The sequence below is a fragment of the Callithrix jacchus genome, chromosome 8 (genome assembly GCF_049354715.1).
Source record: "Callithrix jacchus isolate 240 chromosome 8, calJac240_pri, whole genome shotgun sequence".
Lineage (NCBI taxonomy): Eukaryota > Metazoa > Chordata > Mammalia > Primates > Cebidae > Callithrix > Callithrix jacchus.
Window position 1 is genome coordinate 68,235,074 of NC_133509.1, and position 23,301 is coordinate 68,258,374.

At 39.8% G+C, this 23,301-nt stretch overlaps 1 protein-coding gene across 14 annotated transcripts in view; it reads left to right on the forward strand.

Moving 5' to 3' along the window:
* NPAS3 (neuronal PAS domain protein 3) overlaps positions 1-23,301 on the forward strand; it is an 870,070-nt gene that overhangs the window by 789,717 nt on the left and 57,052 nt on the right. For all 14 annotated transcript variants that reach the window (XM_035262010.3, XM_035262012.3, XM_035262011.3 and 11 more), the window contains one exon: positions 10,101-10,219. In XM_035262010.3, the coding sequence (XP_035117901.2) occupies positions 10,101-10,219 (119 nt within the window). The remainder of the gene's footprint in view (positions 1-10,100; positions 10,220-23,301) is intronic.

Below are 23,301 nucleotides of genomic sequence, written 5' to 3' on the forward strand. Positions count from 1 at the left end.
AGGACAACTTTTCTGGAAATCAGTTTGTGTGTATTAAGAGCTTTTTTAAAAGCTCAGACCCAGTCATACTCATTCTAGAAATTCACCCTAAGAAATAATAAGTTGAAAGAAGATTAATTTCAAAGAAATTCATTACCATGCAATGAAATATTGCATAACCACTAACAATAGTGTGTTTGAAAGTTATATAATAATATGGACAAATACAGATACTGTAATGCTCTTTAAAAACTGGTTGGCAGCCAAGTCCCATAGAACCCCAACATCCACTTATTCCACTAACAGCGTCTAATAAAAGTATGGTTATTATTGCATAGTAAGCTACGACTTTCAACATTAAAAGATGAGGCAGACACAGGTTTTATCCCAATTTTGAAATAAATATATTAATAAATGATAAATAAGACTGCAAGAAAACATATTGGGGTTACTAGTGGCTAAAGCTGGGTGAAAACATTATGGAGATTTTTTAAATTTTCTTATTTATCCTTCATGTTTTCAAAATTTTCTATGAACATATGGATTTATATAAACTTTTTTAAAGCAGCAAATAATATTCTTAGAATTCACTCTCAGAACCAAGCCCCCTGGCCTCCCTCTCACAGGTCACCACATCCCTGTCCTACCTTCCTTTCCCGGTCTTCAGAATCCCTCACCCTGTTGCCTTCTAGTCCCATTGTCCTGGCTCCCATCCTTAGAAATTTAAGCCAGGCAACTACTAGCTACTAAGTAATCTTAGTGCTTATTTTCTCTCGATCCCAGGTGGTTTCCCTACACAGGCTGTTTCATAGCTTTCTTTGCTCTCAAAACCCCCTCCGTCTTCCACTTCCTTTATCTCAGCAAACAACTGTATTGAAATTTATTTACTTTATTGAAGTTAAGTTGTTCAGAACCACTTCTATCACACTCCTGTCTCTCTCCCTCCACCTCCCACTTTCTCTTATTCTTCCTTTTTTTTTATTTCCCCCATTTCAAAGGCTCACCTCTCTTTCTCCGTTACCGATTTAGTATCTCTTAGGGTTTAAATTCTTCAATTAGCATTTCCAATGTAGACAACTCTAAGGTCTGCCCTCTCCATCAGTAAATATACTCGAATCTCTATTTTCACCCCCAAAATTCTTCAAAGTGGATCATTTATTCACTGTATCCTTATCCCACTTTTTGAATGAAGCTGCTCCCTCTGGAGATCCCTGAAGACTTGAGAATACCAGTGTGTACACCTGAGAGCACTGGACACAATCAATCATGCCCATTCTTTCTTTCCTTGGTGGCCTGTATGTCAAGTCATGTACTGAAGGCAAATAATTTATTTTAATCTTGGACAAAAATTCAAAAGGTAACTTTTCAGAATTTCATAGTCACTACTGCATAGCTATCAAAACAATAGCTTTCTGTAATGCCTTTTACCAGTCTGGGGCCATAAATTCACAATGAGAATCATGAACACGAAGACTGGCATGATTCCTTCACCCAGATATCCATGATTTGGTTTCCTCTGAGATGCCACCGTGTTAGAGAGGCCCTTGTGACTATGCAACCAAAATGTGGCTTCTGTCACTCTCTAGCCTCTTGCTCTCTGTTAGCATTATCACCTCCTGAAACTATTTTATTTTTACTCCTCCCCTAAAAGGTTAGCACTGTCATGAATGGTCCCAGACCACTATAGTTACTCAATAAGTATTTAATTCAAATAACCGAACAAAGAAAAGGTGAGCTATAGTAAAACAGTTGATGTGTGCTCAGATGGGTTTAATTACAATATTGTCTTCTAGGGTCATGTGCTGAGTAAGGGCAAGAAGATCCAGGGATAGCCAGAAGACCAACCTTTAAATTATTAAAAGATATACTCTCAATCCACATGCCTGCACATGGAGAGTGATACTTGGGTATCAATGGTTTGAATCGCTGCCTGATTTTTCACCCTGTGCTGCATAGCAGTTCCTCATCACATGGTATTGTAGTTAGTAATAGAGCTTTAAATCAAGGGCAAGGCAGAATACATGTGTATGTGTTTGCAAGTGCCTCTGTAACCAGACTCCTCTATATAACAACGTTTTAAAATATAGTATGTGGGCAACATCTGGGCCTGAGATGGAGATTTGGCCAGAATGTTAAGAAAATAAACATGGCAGCTCAGCTGAATACTGGAAACTAGCTACTGCCCCATGGATAGGCCGCACAGAAGATTCATGTATATAAAATAGTATATTAAAGTAAACTTACAAAAGCAAAGAGCAATCATTGCAACCATAATTTTTTCTTCCTCTTTGGGATTCTAATTTTAAAAGCATTAAAGGAGACAGCTGCTCATGCTGTGATATGCGCTAAACAGCCTGAAGGGTAGAAAAAAATATATTTGTAGCTCATAATAACTATTGACCTTTCTGATATACAATGTTCTCTGTGTTAGCTATTCAGTTCTATCAACAGTGAAGATTGAACATGACTTTTTAATAGAAAACATGGGGTTTCGAGCTGCCTTCACAAAGGTGTTTATGTATTGTTATTTTGTATTGTAGTACAAAGACTAAGTTCTGATGCCCTTTGTCTGACATGATGTTTGTCATAAAAAAAGGGGGGAAAGAAAAGAAAAAGAAGGAAATAAAAGAAAGAAACAGAAAGGGGGAAAAGCCCTCAATGTTATTGAGTATGTTTTATATGAAGAATTGGCTCATAACTACTTTATAGTTGTGATAAAAGCATTGCCACACTCGATCTCATACGCAACATTGGTAATGGAATCCACGCAGCATCGCAGGAGGACATGCTATATTTTTCTCCCAGAATAGATCCCTCAAGTGGCAACATTTATAGGGAGTTTCCAATAAGATTTAAAACATTCACTTGCAGTATGCATGTGGCACATCCTTTGGAGTACACAGCCTGCCGCAGAATGGGTCATACTGGATATCATGTACTCTCAAAGGCAATCTTTACAATACTCAGCTTTTCCCCCTTGAACTTTCCTGTTGCTTAGTAGTTGTGTATAGAAACACCCACTGGTAGCAGCTTGACTCTGACACTATATATATTTCCCCAGAGTGGTATCATCCAGACACCAACTACAGAGCAGCAGGCAGCCAGCAAACACTCTCTTCTCCCTCAGGGGACAGTCTTACCAAGTAGTAACCCCTGCCAGGAGCAAGAAACCTGAAAGGCAACCTCATGCATTATGATTCTCATTCAAGACAGGCCAGATAGTGCCAGGGAGTTTATGCTGACAGGTGGCGTTGGTTGACAGATTATTTTCATTTTTTTTAGGTGGGTCATTTTTAATGTTACTGTTAAGGAGGGTTATTACATCATTATTGAATCACAATTATTTTCACAACTATGCTCTAGAGTTTCAGTTAATGATTCACAGGTTTCTAAACAAAGCTGAAGACTCACAAGGGTAGGGACAGGAATCAGCCCTAAGGAGATTGAAATATATCAGACTTTTTTGTTGGACTCCAAAGCAAGCACTGAAGCTGATACAGAGTCTGACTGCTGAGCCAGAGTGTAGTGGCTGCAACTGCATTATCTGCAAAGGGCGGTACAACTTGGGACTGCAGAAAATGGAAGGCACTGCCTCGCCACCAGTGGCCAAGGATCACACTCTAGTATACTAAGAGCGGTTACCCGCTTCAGAACTGCCCTGGCACATGGTAGAAGACAGGCCAGTGGGATAAAAACCAAGTCTCAAAAGACAGAGAACAAAGTATTCTCTAATTCTGAAAGAAATCAGGCCAACCCCCCTTTAACTACCAAACCCACTGGCCTAGAACTCTTCAAAAGAACACTTTGCAGAAACACTTCCTTAGAGATGAATACAAGGAGAGGACTTAACGATCTCCTCCCCTCAAGAGAAAAAGCCTTCTTGGGACAAGATATTGTTTGGTGTGTGAGAGAATGGCAAGGATAAAGTGAAGAATTCTTCTTAAAAGAAAGCATCTGAATGTCACTTTATTTCAACATGTGTAACTGAATGCCTACTTATGTAAAGCACAATCCTAAGCACAAGGAAGACTGGACAAGAACAGGAAGAAGATACAACAGAAAACAAGACATCATTCCTTTCTTTCAGTAGCTCATAGTCTCGTTCATGGCACTGTTGATGACATCTTTTGCAAATTTCCCATTTAAAAAAATCAGCTGAATATTTACCTTTGAAAATACAGAGGAGCCTGCTTATAAAAATCAGTATTGCAGGTAGTTTGCCCTACACATATAAATTCAACCAGTTATGGACACACCGGGCCATGCATTCCTTCTTACCATCATATAAGTTTTATCCATGAACATGATCGTCATATATTCAAACAAACCTATGATTTTTCCAAAAAGAGGTTCTACACTAATGTTATATGAGTTATCTGTTATTGGATAACAAATTACCCCCAAATATTGACAGCTTTAAAAAAGCAAAGATATCTCGCATAGTTTCTTCAGGTTAGCAATCCAGGAGCAGCTTATCTGTGTAGCTGTGGCTCAGGGTCTCTCATGAGGTTGCAATTGAGATGGCGGCCAGAGTGCAGTCATCTGAAGGTTCACTTAAAGCCAGAAGATCCGGCTCTAAAATCACTGACGTGACTGTTAATAGGAAGCCTCAGTTCCTTCTACGTTGGCCCTTCCATAGGACTGATTACCTAAGTGTCCTCCCAACATGGCAACTGGTTTCCATGAGCATGAATGACCCGAGAGAGCAAGGAGGGAGCTGCTGTGCTAATCATACGCCATCAATTCCGCCATATTCTCTTAATTAAAAGCAGGTCACCAAGTTTAGCCCACATGCACTTGAGGGGAGAAGTAGTAGCTCCACCTTTTAGAAAGAGAAGTTTTGAAGGATTTGTAGCATTTTGAAACTACCACAGATGTCATTCTGGATAAACATAAAAGCCTCTGGGATAATTTCTATGAGAAAAATTTATTTTTACCATGCTTGGCCTGCTTTTCAGAAACTAGGTTGGGAAGATCTTATTAAACTCAGTATTTAGTGAATATTAGTTTATATATATACATATACACACATACACACATATGTATACACACACACACATATACACACACACAGACATACACATATATAGAGAGAGACATATAATAATAATATGCCCAGAATAAAGATTCTATTAACATATAGATGTAGATATCTGAATATATGTATAAAGGGAATCATGCTAAGTGCTATACAGCATCAAAGTTAGACTTATCTTAGTCCTGTTGCCCTCTAATATTTAGTAAAAGAGATTAAATGGAGATAAAATAAGTATATAAATAACCATAAGAATAGGATATCAGCAACGTCATGACCTCTGGAGTCAGACAGACATTTGTCATATTATTGCTCTGTCTCTATCTGGGAGACCTTGGAAACGTAACTGACTCAAATAAATAATAAAGATGTATTATTTGTATTAGTCAGTATGGGCTAACTTATGCTACAGTTAAAACAAGAAAATCCCCAAATTACAGCAAAGGTTTATTTCAATAAGGATTGGCAGGGGTTCTGCAACAGACGAAAAGGGAAAGCAGCACATCATTGACCGGCTCTGGAAAATTCCACCTGAAAGCGACGTGGCTTTTGCTTACATTTCATTGACTAAAGCAAGCCACGTGAGCATCCCCAACTCCATGTGGCTGAGGAAATGCAGTCCTCTCATGTATAAAGAAAAATTTTGTAAGGGAAAAAACAACCTGTCAAATCCCAGTGAATACATAGTTATTCTAAAGTCCTAAACTGCATCTGTTTTCAACAAGGCTGACAGCATATGCCAGTGGAACAATTCGGCTTTATCAAGATCACTGCAAAATGAACCAACATCTCTCTTGCCTTGTGAAAGTTATCTTGGATAATTGCTCTTTAGTTCATCCTGTGTGCACAGAACACCTAAAAATGAAAAGATTCATTTAGGGAGTGATGTGGGAAAAGAATATGTTTAACTTCATGTCTTAACCTATGGCAACTCCACTTCTCCTTTAAAAGGAAAAAGACCTTACTTTTGAGGAGTAGTAACATTTTCTCAAAACGTTAATTTTTTTTCTCCCTCACATATCAGGATTTGGTGGCAGTTGGAGGGTTCTGACACTCTAATTGCAGTAAAAACATTTGAAGTATAAAAAAGAAAGACCCTCTCGGCTGGCCACAGTGGCTCATACCTATAATCTCTCAGCACTTAGAGAAGACGAGGCTGGTGAATCCCTGGGCAACATGGTGAAACCCATCTATGAAAAAAAATACTAAAAAATAGCCAGGTGTAGTGGCATGCACCTGTGGTCCCAGCTGCTCAGGAGGCTGAAGCAGGAGAATCACCTGAGTCCAGGAGTTTGAGGCTGTGTTAAGTTATAATCATGCCACTGCACTCCAGCCTGGGTGACAGAGCAAGACCCTGTCTCATAAAAAAGAGAGAGAAGAAAAAAGCCCCCTTTAAAGGCGTTGGCTTCATACTCTTACAGACATCCTGGAGAGAATAAAGTGTTCCAAACAAACCTGGCCCTGGTTTCAGCCCAGTGAGAACTAGATGGTTCTTAGACACTCCTCTTTCTGTCTCCCTTACCACTGCCTGCCCCTCCGTAACGACAAGGAGAACAGCAACCGCACCACCAGCTAGGGAATCATGAACAGATGTGGAATAATACAGATATAATTTCACATTATGGTGGCATTTGCCAACATAAAAATTATTACTACTTTTGCTGTAAATTTTTCTGTAAATTTTACAAAATATGCAAAAACTGACATTTCAAGAGCTGAGATAATTTAGGTTTATTAAAAAGTTGAGACCTTGAGATTTAGTCAAATAGAGTAAATTGCTTGATTTAGCTTTTAATCGTATAGGTCTTATTTTTGTTTTCCAGCTCCTAGTTTATAATTCATAGGGCAGAGCTGGGCACAACTGGGCTTTGACCACTTAATCCAGCTCCATCCATAGATTTTTCCTGCATCTCCGGCAGCAGATTCAACTTCTCTAAATCCCAGATTTCTTATCAGAGCATGCAACAATTACGACCTGCCTCAAAAAGTTGACAGAAAAGCATTTCGTGTCTAGAAAGCACTCTAGAATGCTTCTTTGACATAAACTGTTTCCACTGTCTTTATAGAGCACTCACCCTAAGGAGGTTTTTTTTCACGACTCCATCCTCTCTTCACCTCATTCCACACACATGCACACACACACACTTTCTCTTCCGTGCCACAGTGTTGTCACACACCACCAAGGCTGTGCTGTCTTGGATCCCCCCCAATAGAATCTTGATCAAAATCATGCCTCTTACGTGAGACCGTTCAAAAGCGTGTCTTCTAAAGCTGTTGCTCTTGTCAGTCACATACCGATAATATGTCGTTTCACATGAGAGACACCATTGTCACAGCTGGGATGAACCAAGTGTATTTGCTAGCCCTTGAGAATGCGTGACCATGATGTGTGAGCTACGAATAAGTTTGTTACAATAAGCGTGGCTCCTTCCTTGTGCCCCTGTCCTCAGAAGGAGGAAGTGATACGGAATTTCAGTAGACACTGTCATCAGAAACCAAGCTCTTTCTGGGTTGCCCTGTCTCCTTCTCCTGGACTCCTCATACCCCATACTCTTGAAATAAAGCTTGAGGACTAGTTATTATTTTAAAGATCAGCTTCATCGGGGCAAAACTTGACCTTAACGCTCCTCTTACACCAGTGTTGTCCTGGGTGTAATTAATGTTGCCCCTGTATGTTTAGGCAATTAATGTTGTAACACACGGTACAGTGCCATACTCCTGCCTCATTCAGGGCACAATGCTATGATCGGCTCCACAGCTCATGTTAAGCTTGTGTCTTCACCCGTGCTGTGGTCTCTAATGTACCCTGTAAGCGTTTTACTGTGCAGTCCTCCATACAAAAAACAGTAATTTCTCACAATGCTTGCATTACACACCCTTTCTCCAACTTTGGTAGTTTCTTCCCTACTGGGTCGGGGGGTCCAGGACCCCAGCCCTAAAACAGAGTTCACTTCTCTGGGAAGTTTCACTTTTTCTCAGCGATTGCAAACATGATCTTGCTGAACAGAGCTCAATTTTTAAGGCTGAGTTTGTGGTGTGGTTCTGATGGCTTCGCGTTAGTCCAAATCTCTGAGGACCCGTGCCAATAAATGTGAAAGGGACAACAGTAGATTGGTATACTTTTCCATTTCCACCAGGATGAAAAAACTGCTATAAACTAAGTCTAACCTTAAATGTATAATCTGTCCTTGGGAAGAAAAAAAAAAGGATATAGCATCTTCAAGCTCTCGGCATCCCTTACGAGAAAAAATTGGTTCTAAGGGTCTCTGATCTTGTGTTTTAGTAAAATAGAACTGCACGGCTGACTGACAGTTCTGATCTAAAGCATTTACGTTTAAGTTTTGATCTCTCTGCTTTTGATTAAAACTAATGAGCTCATTTAATTCAAAATGGGAATCTCTGATAAGAGAAATAAGGTTGATGTGATTGGATTAGAGGGGCAAATTAAACTCTTAGAGCAGAAGTTTGTGCTTATATAGTGTATTAAAAAGCTGTTGGCGTATTATGGCGTGTTAGATGATGAGAAAAATTTCATAGTAATTCATATTTAATCAGAAGAAATGAAAGTACTAAATATAACATGGCTCTGCTTTTCCCTCGAGTGATAAAAAGCTGTACACTTAAAATGACATCAGATTCAGGCTCTCTCAAACAAAAAAAAAAAGAAAACCTTAAGAGAGACACATAAGAAAGGGACACTTGTCAGTGAATCCATCACCCCCAAATAGAAATGCCATAAAAATAGGAAAATATGGTCATGTTAAGATAAAAATGATACAAGAAAACCCCAGACCACAGATAGCAAGGTTTCTGTATTAGAGTCGCTCTCATTCTTCTTTCATCTGAGCATCAAGTTTAATATGAAAAAGAGATTGCTCACCCTTAGAAATGTATGGAATGTATTTCATAACTTAAAATTTAAAACTTGCTTTGCCTGTTTTTCTCCATTTTCAGTAACTGTTTTTACATATACTTAATTCTTAAATCCCTTTATTACACATATTTCTTTACCCCTACTCCAGAGAAAATTAGTGTCAGCATGGGGCTACTCACAAGAAATCCTGTTTCTTGGACAATTATTTTTTTACTTTTGGATAAGAAAAATTTTTAAATCATATTTAAAAGAATATAGAGTATTTATTAGGCTTAAAAACCCCAAAATTAATTTCTTTGCCAGAAAAAAAATGTATAAAATACCTTGGCATCTTGCATTTAAGGAAAATAGGTTTTTACATTGCCTTCTGACTTGTTTGCATAAAGGTGTTTTTACATCAGCAAGACTGTAAACTACCATTTTAAGTTTCATAAGTGAAAACATTCTACTTAGTCTAAAAACACATAAAAGGAAAGAGTGACTATGTTATTTAAGAGAGGAAACCATTGTTTTCCCATATCAGAAGCACAAAAGTGAAAAAACAGACTCTCCTATTTGGGGAGGTGGGGTTGAAAGCTGGGGTTAAGTGACAGGAATGGAAAGTCCTGAGTAGTTTTTGTTTCTGTCTGTACATCCCATTCTTATCCCTCCATGTCTTATTTATGCTTCTTACTCCCCGTGGTAAAGAAAACCAGCTCAGAGGGGTGAGGACACTGGTCAGGACATGACTCTCTAACCTTGACTGTGGTTCCCAAACTCCCAGGAGGCAAATGGCGCAAGAATGGATTCTCAGGGAGAACAAAGAGCAAGCCTTCCTCACTCTTTATCACAAGCATCTCTGCCTCTACCTTGGTTGACCTCATAAATCTATGGGTCCTTCTTTTTCATGCCAGTTCTCTCCATGTGCGCCAGCCCAGCCTGAAGTGAACTGCAGTTACTTATGACTAGACCCCACTTAGGCAGCTGCTAGAAGTGAAAAGGCCTGAAAAGCTCTTACTAGAAACTGGAACGAGGTTACTCTAGAAACATTAATTTTTCTTTTTTATTTTCTGCAAAGTAAACATTTTCTAAATGAGGTAAATTGATTACTACTGCTCTTAGCACCCATCAGTCATTTATTTTTAGTGAACTCAAGGATTGCACCTGAGCTGTAGTTGTGAGGGGCTGTGTAAAGATCTAAATCATGTGTGTCTGTATTTTTGTATTCCTCAGTGGAGTCAACCAGCCCCAGTCTGCTAACCACTGACAACGCTCTTGAGCGTTCCTTTTTCATCCGAATGAAATCTACTCTGACCAAACGAGGTGTGCACATCAAATCATCAGGATATAAGGTAAGCTGGTTCTGGGAGGGGAGAGATTTCTGTCTCAGGCCAATTTTAGGTAATTTGCATTAATTTTCCAGCTGCTTTAGGTCCATATAATGAACACATGTGATCTTGAGGAGCCCACAGGAGTCCTAGTCATCTTCCTGTCTCAAGGCAGGGCTTTTTTACACCTCTCCTTCTCACCTCAGACATTTCTGGTGTGCTAAAAGCCCCAATATAGTGTCTTTTCTTAAAACATTGATTAAAAATATGCCAAGTGCTTCCGCACCTGCTGGAAATTCACTTTAATGGAGAAGGTGAGCCAAGTTCATCTCAGTCCTTAAGATGAGTGCTCTAGAACTGTTACTTAGGAGAGTTCCACTTCTCTCGCTTTCCCCTTCAAATTCTCCCTTTCTCTTTAGAGAAAGGCTGTCCATTTTAATAACATCTTAGCCACCGAGATTTGGACACATAGATGAGAAAATCAGGGGAGATATTGGAAACTTGAATTTCGAAACTGTATTTATGGAGCATGCAGTCACACCTTAGCATTCATAGAGTACTCAACATATATAAGTTCCTCACAAGCAAAGACCAAGTCCGGAGTCAAAATCTACATAATCATCATTTTAAGGTTAAAGATATAAAAGCTTTCTGATCTCAGGAAATTCCAATGTTTCAGTTACTATAGCAACATAAATTAAGACCTATGAAATTCATGAAATGCCTTTGGCAACCTGAATCTTATCAATTTTACAACACACTAACCAATCTCAAACAGTATTGATTATCTATGGGAGGGCAAACAGAAATGGCATGTACCGTCAATGTGACCAGGCATTGTGACCTTTCCCAGTTTTAGAATTTAGAACTTCTGATAGTTCAGTTCTTTAAGGTGAGTGTCCTGCTACCGGGGCTGGTAACAGCCATTGTTATTAGGCCTTCAAAACCTTACCTAAGCCATCCGGAGACTAGCAGCGGTATAAAAGTCAGAGTAAGGCACTTTCTTTGATATGAATTCTTCAGAAAAACAAGAGAAGTGGAGAAGCAGGTCCTTCCAAGAACGACCTTTAGCTGAGCTGTCCTGGAGTCTAAAAGGCTCACGTGGAGCAGCCTTAACCTTTAGCAGGTGCGATGCAGAGGAAAGGCAAGTGGGCAGCTCCACCCCCTCTAGCTCTACCCGATAGAGACTTCTTACAAAGGAGTGTGTCCCAGGAAAGAAAACAGACCCTATCTTTACTTAGGACCATTGTCTTTTGCCCTGCCTTGCTGCATTCATTAGCTAACTATGTAGGCTTAGCAAGTTTGGAATTCTATAAGCAGACCACAGATGTTGAGATTCTTGTTCTTTGAATGCTAGAAAGACACATTCTTTGCATTTCACATTTTAGGAACCATGGGGCTTCCTTTCTAACTCTTTTCTCTCAGCCTTCTTTCTTCACCTTTATTCATTTTTACTGGTTTGGAGGGAGCACATCCTAGGAGGGAAGAAGGGTGAGAGGAGTGAGATATAGTTTCAAAAAGCAGTATCAAGTATAATCCAGTATTATTTGATAATTTAATGTTTCTTAATTTTTTCACACTACAAACCAGAGATTATAATGATGGCTAAAATAATAATCGCCGGTATTTAGGAACACTGCAATATACTGGGCATGATATAGTTCACATGTGTTAGTCCTTACAGTATTCTTAAAGTATTTTTGTTTCCATTTTACAGACAAAGGAAGTAAGGATAGAAAGCTAATTAGTATTCTCAATGTCACATGTTGAAAGAGCAGAGCAAGGGTTTGAACCTGGGGAGTCCAGCTCCATACCACATGCACTTCACCATCTGACTATACTACTCTGCAGATAGCAAAGAAAGGCAATGTGAGGGTGTGGCTGATGGGGGCAGGAGGCCACTTTAAATAGGAAGATTACAGAAGGTCACCCTGAGGAGGTAGGATGTCACCTGTGAGCGGTGAATGAGCAGGGACCATCATGCAAACAAATGGAAGAAAGATGTTTCTGAAGCAACTTGGGCTTAGAATTAGATGCCTTGCAGTAAGAATGGGCCTTCAAGAAACAAACAAAATACTTAAAAGTGCAACCTTGAACATCCAGGATTGGAAAAGATTTAGGAGCTATTCCAGATGCTGGCAAATCATGGAATGTTAAAGTGACCATACTCCCCTGACACACCCTGTCAGCAAGTCTTTCTCAAGATACCATGAGAGTCTCCATCCGATGCCCTACTCCCTCCCCCAGAACTACTACCAACAAAAGTTGATTCCTCCTCTGTTCCCCAGTAAAATGAATCACCCAGCAGATCCGGCTCGTCCCCTCCTCCTCCTCATCTGCGCTCAACTTCCCTCATTAATTAACCTTGTCTGCAAGTTAGTGAAAGAGCTGAGGAGAGCCCATGGCATGACACAGCTGAATAACATCCCTATTTATCTGTTCATTCTCAGTAAGTAAATCTAGCAGCTTATAAAACATTCCAATAAAACTGGTAATCACCCCACCACCACACAATAAACACAAATAAAAAGAAACAGTGATGATAATTTCTCTGTACTCCCAATATTCCCCCTAATTTATTACCATTGTATCCATCTTTTCCCATAAAGATCCCAAGATGTCAAGCCTTGCTCTGTGCAGGTCGCTATATTTCTGTCCGTTTTTCCTGTGATCTGGGCACATGGACCTTTCTAACTTTCTCCATCGTGTTATTTGTTGTTGTCACAGGAACAAAAGAACCACTTACTGAACACGGACTCCGTGTGGCAGGCACTGTGCCACATGCTTTACCCTTATTTAATCCACACAACAGGATTATTTAAAAATCTTCCTCCATGCCAGGCATTGTCCAAATGTTATATTCTATTATTACGCCTATTTTGCAGGTGATGAAACTGAGGTCTTCATAGGTGAAATATTTTGCTCACATTCATAAAGCCCTTAAGGAGCTACTGAAACAGCAGAATCGAATCCTGGCAGTTGGGCTCCTCTGAGGCTGCCGCCTTAGCCCCTCTGCTTCACTGCTTAAAGGATTAAGTCCAAAGAAGGGCTCAGCATGGGCCGACCTCAACATATGAAAAAGTAATTAACTTAGATTTTTAAAAGAAAAACTTCGGCCGGGCGCGGTGGCTCAAGCCTGTAATCCCAGCACTTTGGGAGGCCGAGGTGGGTGGATCACGAGGTCAAAAGATCGAGACCATCCTGGTCACCATGGTGAAACCCCGTCTCTTTTAAAAATACAAAAAATTAGCTGGGCATGGTGGCGCGTGCCTGTAATCCCAGCTACTCAGGAGGCTGAGGCAGGAGAATTGGCTGAACCCAGGAGGCGGAGGTTGTGGTGAGCCGAGATCGCGCCATTGCACTCCAGCCTGGGTAACAAAGAGCGAAACTCCGTCTCAAAAAAAAAAAAAAGAAAGAAAAACGTCTTTCCTGATTAAGACCTTCCCTCTGTGGCTCACTGTATCCCACAGCACTAGTGTATCAGTGCTTGGTGATTCCAGTGCCCCCAAGGAGTTACAGAGACTTGCTGCTTTTCCTTGCCTGTAGGACTCCATGCCTACTCGCATTCCCCATCACCAAGAATTCTATCCAAAGAAATACCAATCTGCATCTGCTAATGTGCCTTGTTGTTGCATGGTTTGCCACACCCCCTTCCTCAGGAAAGTCGCCCTCTCTCCAATGAAGTTTCCCGAATAGGAGCTGACATTCAATTGTTTCTGTCCTCATTTGCTCTGAAATCCACAGCAGCATGTTATCTGGACCAGCCACTTTTTGTGCCTCAGGGGCTTCCCTGTTGTTTAGGCCTCACTGTTAGTCACATAGCATAGCACAGCTCTCATTTAAATTGCGTTGCACATACATTCTGCCTTCTTGATTAGGTCTATGTCTGGGGGAACTTGCTAGGTGTAGCACATGGGGTAAAAGAAGATATGTAATCAGGGAAATTAGAGAAGGGAAGACTAATTGGGTCGCTTCCTTAGTTCCCGTCTTTGGAGGATAGTTTCCTTTGGCATGGGACTTCCAGTTTTCTAATCTATTCTTAAATGCCCATCAGCTCCACTGTCATTTCCGAAGTATTTATCCACACACATTATGGTGTCCTCATTCTAATGGCACAGGAGACAGCCTAGACTGGCAAACATAGGCAAATAGAGAAAATCTGTCATGTTTATATAATGCTCAGAGTGTCTCCAAACTCTTCACAGTGGTGAAATCTTCAAATACTGGAGTTCCTGCTATGATGTGTGCAAACGTATTACTAAGGGAGGGAGGATGCAAGAACTCAAGATTCTTAAAAATCGTCCCCCATCTGGGATGATTTGGGCATGGATTTGCCTGTAGCTAAGTATTGAACTAAATGACTTCTGAAATCCTACGCAGACTCCTTTATGATAGAAAGAATTCTAAATACAAAATAAGTGGGAGGTTCAGTAGTTTATTAGGATCGCTGATATACCCTAGCTTTAAGAATATCTGCATCCAAACATGAAATAGCAAAATTAATGAGGGTGCTAATTAGCTAAAGAAAATTATTTTGCCTTCTCTATGCCCAAACATAGGTGTCTTTTAAATTAGATACTTCTTTTGTTACTAAAACTTCACAGTTGTATATGTTCTGCGGAGTAAGGTACACACAAAAGTTTAGCAGATTTGTTTTATTTTGGGTATCATAGATCCCTTTAAAGATTTTCTAAATCTATACAGTCTCTCCCAAGGTAAATTCATTTTGCATCAGTTTATCCATTGATTTCAGGTTACGAAACCCTATTTAATCAAATGATATCACCGGGTGCAGTGGCTCATGCCTGGCCTGTAATCCCAGCACGTCGGGAGGCCGAGGTGGGTGGATCATGAGGTCAGGAGTTCAAGACCAGCCTGGGAAACATAGTGAAATCCTGTCTCTACTAAAAATACAAAAATTAGCCGGGTGTGGTGGCATGCATCTATAATCCCAGCTACTTAGGAGGCAGAGGCAGGAGAATTGCTTGAATCTAGGAGGCGGAGGTTGTAGTGAGCCAAGATTGCGCCACTGCACTGCAGCCTAAGTGACAGAGCAAGACTCCGTCTCAAAAAAAAAAAAAAAATAGTATGGTATCTCCAGTACTTATTAAGAAACCAAGTTAGTGCATTTGCCAGGACATATTCCATCAGTATCATAATAGCCCTCTCCTTCCTCCTCATTTCTCGCTTCCATTTATCTAGGCAGAAGTCCTATGCCTTTCTGCCACACTTTCACCTGGAAAACTCTTACTCAACCATTATGGCCCCACTCCAATATTAGTTATTTTCTCATTTCCCCTAATGCGTATAAATAAAATTATCCCTTCTCTTCTGTACTAAAATAGCATTTTGAGATTTTACTTACATTCTCTGTACCTCATTTTCTTACCTGTAAAATGAAACTATTAATAACACCTAAACCAAAGAATTTTCCTAAAGATAAAGTGAAATAACACAGGCTCAGCTAGGCATCTTTTTTGCATTTTATGATGTACTTTCATATAATTCCATCTAAACTTCACAATAATTCTTTTAGGTAATTATTTCCTCAATTTTGAAGATAAGTAAAATGGAGGCATAGAAATACAAACTGACTTATCTAAAGTCAGATAAATGGTAAATGGCAAGACTGAGAAGAATCCAGATCTTCTGATTTCAAATGCCTTCTTCTTTCCGATACCCAACATTGGATACTGGGTACTTTCTCACCGTTTTCTTCTCTCAGCACCTACCACAGGATGCTACACACAGTTGTCACTCAATAAATGTTGGTTTAATTGAATTGTATACTCTCTTTCCTGCTGTGATACCAATGAAAACTGTTGACAGTACCAAGCCCCATGGCATACCACCAGAGATCCTGCTAGTTGACATCAGTGTCTTTCAGACGTGACTGCTAGAATAGCTATGGAATTGGTATGAACCCAAATGACTGTACCATGATCTGGCTCACATTTCTCCATCTTGCCTGTGAGGATATTGCAAATATTTACCAGTGCCTTACTAAAATTGAAGCATACTAGGTCCATAGTGCTTCCCTTTAGCCATTAGTTGAAGAGTCCATTCAAAAAATGAGAAATGAGTCATTAGCCTCATTTATTCATCATGACTTTATGCTGGCCTCTGGTGATCACAATTTTTTGTTAAATTATCTTTGAGGCATTTTTTTCTGGATATAAACATTTCGGGGCGCTCTCTTTCTGAAAATTAGAATAATATTTACCAATATCCTGTCTTCTGGAAAAACGCCATGATTTCTAAGCGATCACTAAGAATATGTGACATGTTGTAATAAGAATGCTGATTCTTAAGGAGTGAGTTTTAATCATACCAGGAAAAGTATAGCTTGGAGATATGCCCAGCACTAATGTAGGGAGCGATGTGGCAGTGGTCCTTCTCTGGAGATTTCTAAGAGCATACACTGAACTCATCAGTTAGGAGTCTCTCCTCCTCCCGGACAAGTGCGGATGGCCTAGATGCCACCTGCATGTTCCTTCCTTACCTGAGATTCAGAGATGTTCCAGGTGTCCAGACATATCAGTGCTTCTCCTGAAGCCTTTTGCTTCAGCTTTGTGTTGTCTTGAAATGATGACTACAGCATTCCAAGTTGTGCAAAATGTAACTGTCTTGTCAAATCAATAGATGAATTTTCAGAGACCAAAAATTCTGTCAACTCATTCAGGGTTCCTAAGGCTATGCATTTATTGCCTTTCAATCAACCCAGACACCCAGAATAAATTGAAGGAGAAAAAATTTCCAGAGTGGAATTTACAGGCAGAGGTTATCCTGATGAAAAATGCAAATAGAGGAGAGAACCAATAAAATCAAATTTTTAAAATCCTATTACCTCGTTTTAGTCTCTGCTCACCTCTGCACAATTGTCCATTACAACGTGGTTTCCAGTGTCATTTTAAATACAGCCGACATTGTTTCTGATTTTAAAGAATGTATTTCCCATTACCAAGGTATGACAGTAGTTCCAGCTTGGGATATGTAATTTCTGCTGGGACTAATCAGCTAGCTATTTTACCAACTAGAGGCATAATCACTAGCCATTCTAGGAAGTGTCTTTAAATTCTAAGGATGTCAGTGACTGCAGTCCAAGTACGTTGCTAACTTATAGATCCTTCATTTCCACTATAGAGATTTCAGGAAGCAGGTAGAGGAGGTAACAGCATCTCTTCTCTGACTAATGCTGTATCTTTTCAGATCAGTTTTCTGAGCCTTTGCTAGCTAAGAACAACGAAAGTAATGATCACTTTAAAAATGACATTGTTGATAAAAATTTACAAACAAAAGTTATTGTTAATGTCTCTGTAAATACCTTCTCAACCTAATAGATTTATGTATATAATTATCACTATTATGAGACATTGGCCTATTACAATTAGTTATAAAACAGATCTAAGAACTAAAAAACAAACACAAGCACAAGTCATTTTTTTCAGACCTAATACTCTTCAACATGCCAAGATGGCCTAACATTAGCTGCAGAAACCCCAAATGTCTGTTTCACTAAAGTAATCTCTTGATCTGGTGGTCTAAAATAGCAGTTACTAAACTCTTTACAGAAATCAAAGGTTTTCAAATATAAGTGTATCTTAGAGATACTGCAGGTTTGGTTCAGACCACTGAAATACAACAAACATGGGAATAAATGAGTTACATGAATTATTTGGTTTCCCAGTGCAGATAAAAGTTAGGTTTATACTGTAGTCTATTAAGTGTGCAACAGCATTAGTTCTAAAAGGGAGTGTGTGTGGCCGAACATGGTGGCTCACGCCTGTAATCCCAGCACTTTGGGAGGCTGAGGTGGGTGAATCACCTGAGGTCAGGAGTTCAAGACCAGCTTGGTAAACATGGTGAAACCTTGTCTCTACTAAACATACAAAAATTAGCTGGGCATGATGGCAGGCACCTGTAATCTCAGCTACTCAGGAGGCTGAGGAGGAGAATCACTTAAACCCAGGAGGCGGAGGTTGCAGTGAGCCAAGATGGCACCATTGCCCTCCAGCCTGGGCAACAAGAATAAAACTTTTTCTCAAAAAAAAAAAAAAAAAAGGCCCTTCTGCCATATGAGAAGGCAGCAAGAAGGCATCATCTGTAAGGAACAGGATCCTCACCAGACACTAAATAATCTGGCACCTTGATCTTGGACTTCCCAGCCTCTAGGTCTATCAGAAATAAATTTTTATTGTTTAAAATTTTAAAAAGAAGGAATATGCATATCTTAATTTAACAATAATTAATTCCTATAAAATGCTAACAATCATCTGAGCCTTCAGTGAAGTTTTTGCTGGCAGAGGGTCTTGCCTGCATGTGGATGGCTGCTGACTGATCAGGGTGGTGGTTGACAAAGGTTAGGGTGGCTGTGGCAAGTTTTAAAAATAAGATGGCAATAAAGTTTGTCACATACATTGACTCTCCTTTCATGAAGATTTCTCAGTAACATGCAATGATATTTGATAGTATTTTTCATACAGTAGCACTTTCAAAAATAAAGTCAATCTTTTCAAACCCTTATCAACTAAGTTTATAGAATATTCTAAATCCTTTGTTATTTCAACATCTCTTCACAGCATCTTCACCAAGAGTAAGTTCCATCTCAAGAAACCAATTTCTTTGTTCATCCATAAGAAGCAGTGACTCATCCATTTAAGTTTCATCATGAGACTGCAGAAGTTCAGTCACATCCTGAGGCTCTAATTCTGACTTTCTCGCTATTTCCACCATATATGCAGTTACTCCCTCCACTGAAGTCTTGAGTACCTGAAAGTCATCCATGAGAGTTAGAGTTTCTTTCAAACTCCTGTTTATGTTGATATTTTGACCTCTTCTCATGAATTACAAATGTTCCTAATGGCATTTTGAATGGTGAATTCTTTTCAGAAGGTTTTCAATTTTCTTTGCCCAGATTCATTAGAGGAAACACTATTCTTGGCAGCTATAGCCTTACAAAACATGGTTCCCAAATAATAAGACTTGAAAGTCCAAATTACTCTTTAATTTGTGGGTTACCATATGGATATTGTGTTAGCAGGCATGAAAACAACATTGACCACCCCCACCCCATATGTCTCCATCAGAGCTCTTGGGTGACCAGGTCCACTGTCAGTAAACAGTAATATTTTAAAAGGAATATTTCTTTTCTGAGCAGTAGGTCTCAACAGTGGGCTTAAAATATTCACTAAAGCATGCTAATATGCACCTGTGCTGTCATCCAGGCTTTACTGTTCTATTTCTAAAGCATAGGCAGAGTAGATTTAGCATAATTCTTAAGAGCCCTAGGATTTTCAGAATACGTGAACATTGCCTTCAACTAAAAGTTACCAGTTTCATTAGCTCCAAACAAGAAAATCCACCTATCCTTTAAAGCTAAACATTGATGACTTCTCTCTAGCTATGAAAATCCTAGATGGCATCTTCTTCCAAAAGAAGGCTGCTTTGTATCCATTAACAATCTGTTGTTTAATATAGCTACCTTTATCAATAATCTTAGCTAGATCTTCTGAAGAATTGGCTGCAGCTTCTACATCAGCACTTGCTGCTTCACCTTGCACTTTTATGTTATAGAGATGGCTTCCTTCCTCAAACTTCATGAACCAACCTCTGTTAGCTTCCACTGTTTCTTCTGCAACTTCTTCATGTCTGTCAGCCTTCAATGAATTGAAGAGAGATAAGGTCTTGCTCTGGATTAGGCTTTGGCATAAGGGAATGTTATGGCAGGTTTGGTCTTCTATCCAGAATACTAGAACTTTCTCCACAACAGCAATAATGCTGTTTTACCTTCTTATCATTTGTGTGTTCACTAGAGTAGCACTTTTATTTTCTTTCAAGAATGTTTCCTTTGCATTCACAAGTTGGCTAACTGGCACCAACAGGTTTTTGGCCAATCTCAGCTTTCAATATGCCTTCCTCACTAAGCTTAATCATTTCTAGCTTTTGATTTAAAGTTAGAGATGTGCAACTCTTCCCTTCACATTAACACTTAAAGGCCATGCTAGGATTATTAATTAGGCCAATTTCAATATTGGTGTGTCGCAGGGAATACGGAGGCCTGAGGAGAGGGAGAGAGACTGGGGAATGGCTGGTCAATGGAGCAGTCAGAACACACACAACATTATCAACTAAGTTGACCTCTTATTTAAGCCATGATTTGTGGCACCCCAAAACAAGTATAATGGTGACATCGAAGATCACTGATCACAGATCACCATAACAGGTATAATAATAATAAATTTAGGGCCAGACGTGGTGGCTCACACCTGTAATCCCAGCACTCTGGGAGGCTGAGGTTGGAGAATTGCTTGAGCTCAGGAGTTCAAGACCAGCCTGAGCAACATGGTGAAACCCCATCTCCACCAAATATACAAAAAAATTAGCCAGGCAAAGTGGTGCCTGTCTGTGGTCTCAGCTACTCAGGAGGCTGAGAAGAGAGGATTGCTTGAGCCCAGGAGGCAGAGGTTGCAGTGAGCTGAGATTGCACCCCTGTACTCCAGCCTGGGCAATAGGGTAAAACCCCATCCCACAAAACTAATAATAATAATAATGAAATTTGAAATGTAAGAATTACTGAAATGTGATACAGAGATGAAGTGAGCACATGCTATTGGAAAAATGGCAGCAATGAACTTGTTTGAAGCAGGGTTGCCACAAACCTTCAATTTGCATGAAACACAGTATCCAGACCATGTGCAGTGGCTCACACCTGTAATCCCACCACTTTGGGAGGCTGAAGCAAGAGGATTGCTTGAGGCCAGGCATTCAAGACCAGCCTGGGCAGCATAGCAAGACCCCCTCTCTACAAAAATACAAAAATAAAAATGCTTAGCCAGGCTCCAATAGACCTAGCTACTTGGGAGGTCCAGGCAGGAGGATCACTGAAGCCCAGGAGTTTGAGGCTACAGTGAGCTGTGACCATGCCACTACAATCCAGCCTGGGTGACAGTGCCAGACCAGAGAAGAACCACAGTATCTGCACAGTGCAATAATGTAAAACACAATAAAACAAGGAATATATGTTACCCTGTTTGACCTTTATTATCTCAAAACTACTCTACTGAAGAGTGATAACCACAGTGGCTGTGACATCAGATAGCTGAAGATGTGGACTTAGTCCTGCATTTCTGGGTGTGTGACTTTTATTTGATTTCTTTAAGCATCTGGTTTTTTTCTTGTAAAATAAAAGTACCAATACAACCATCTTCACAAGGCTCTTGTAAAATAGAATGAGATGAAGGTAAAGTGCATACCACAATGCCTGGCCCATATTGAACACATACAATCCATGTCTGTACGTAAAATTTCATGTATAAAGATGAATCTAGGCTATATAAAACCTTAATTTCTATACCACTGCAGATGCACCTGTACCTATGAAAAGTTGTTTCATCAGTAATAGTTCAGATTATCTCCTGGAAGTTATATGAGTTCTAGAATAATAAATGATTTCTTCCAAATATAGAAAATGCATTTATTTCTGGGAAATTTCTTCTCGCTTAAGTGTCCTGAATATTGATTTGATTATAAGAGACAAAATATGACTGAAATATGTCATCTGTCCCTTTAACAAAAGAAGCACATACCAAATGGTTTTCTTTAGAATTGATTTAGCATCATGGGAAGACTAATATAGCCCTTAATGCAAGAAATGAAGTAGGGAAAGGACCAATTTGAGGTTGCTGATCTCTGAAATAAATGGAGCTTCTAAGGCTTCTATATAGCCCATAAGTCTCCATGGTTTGATTAGAGCATCTATATCCCAGAAACTGAACCTGCAGGGAAGGCAGACTGCCCCTGTGGCTTGAACCCTGCCATATCTGAGAGGTACTATGCAACATTCCTTAGTGGATTCTGTTGACTCATTCTTTTTTTCTTTCTTTCTTTTTTTGTTTTTTTGAGACAGACTCGCTCTGTTCCCCAGGCTGGAGTGCAGTGGTACAATGTTGGCTCCCTGCAACCTCTGCCTCTCGGGTTCAAGACATTCTCCTGCCTTAGACTCCCGAGTAGCTGAGATTACAGGCACCTGCCACCATGCCCAGCTAATTTTTGTATTTTTAGTAGATACAGGGTTTCACCATGTTGGCCAGGCTGGTCTCCAACTCCTGACCTCTTGATCCACCTCATGATCCCAAAGTGCTGGGATTACAGGCATGGCCCACCATGCCTGACCTCTATCAACTCATTCTAAGTAGAATAAGAGAGCCAGGATTCTGGAGCTTATAGCTCCATTGTAGTAACTTTCCAGGGGACAAGGGAACAATTTTATTTGTTCCCATCCCTCTAGGAATGCCCCCCATCCCACCATCATATGAAAAGTATGACCTCATCGCAACATGATTTGAGTAAGAAGACTCTTATTTAAACAAAAGAATCATCTGTGTAATCAAATTCTCAACCCTCTGTAGTTATATCCAGGGAAGAAGCTGTGGGCTGCTGCCTGGGTGGGTGTGTATCTTTGATCTGAACTACCAGTAAGCAATAGATATCTCTAAGTGACCATGTTGGAAATATCACCTTTGGCTCACAGTTGAGCAGCTGTATACAGAAGCAATCCAAATAAGGTATTCCTTGACTTATAGCAGCATTGACATCTCCCTTCTACCAAGACTTTCATATCTGCCTTTTGTTCTCTCTAAAGTATATATTGTCCTGAGATATTCCCATGGGTCACGCCTGCTCAAACATCACTTTCTGATATCTGTTCAAACATCACTTTCCTTACCTCCCCATCTACAACAGATCAAGTGTACTTTCTGCACTCTATCATCTGCTTTATCCTGCTCCTTACTGTTCTTCATCAAACTTAACACAACCTGATACTATTTTATACATGTATTTGTACATCGTTTTCCTTTCCTACTGCAGTGTAACAGGAAATTCCTAGAACAGTTTCAGGCACACAGTAGAAATTCAATATAAACATTTGTTTTGTAAAAATGAATGAATTTATAAATATTAGACATGATTTGTACTAAGCCAGAACATATTTCTTCCTTGGGTCAGTGTTCTACATCTTCCTTGAGTCAGAATTCTAGTCTCTTTAAAAGAAATTTAGATGAAGGGGAAACGGAGGCAGCAAACCACCTGGTTATGTATGCACCTAT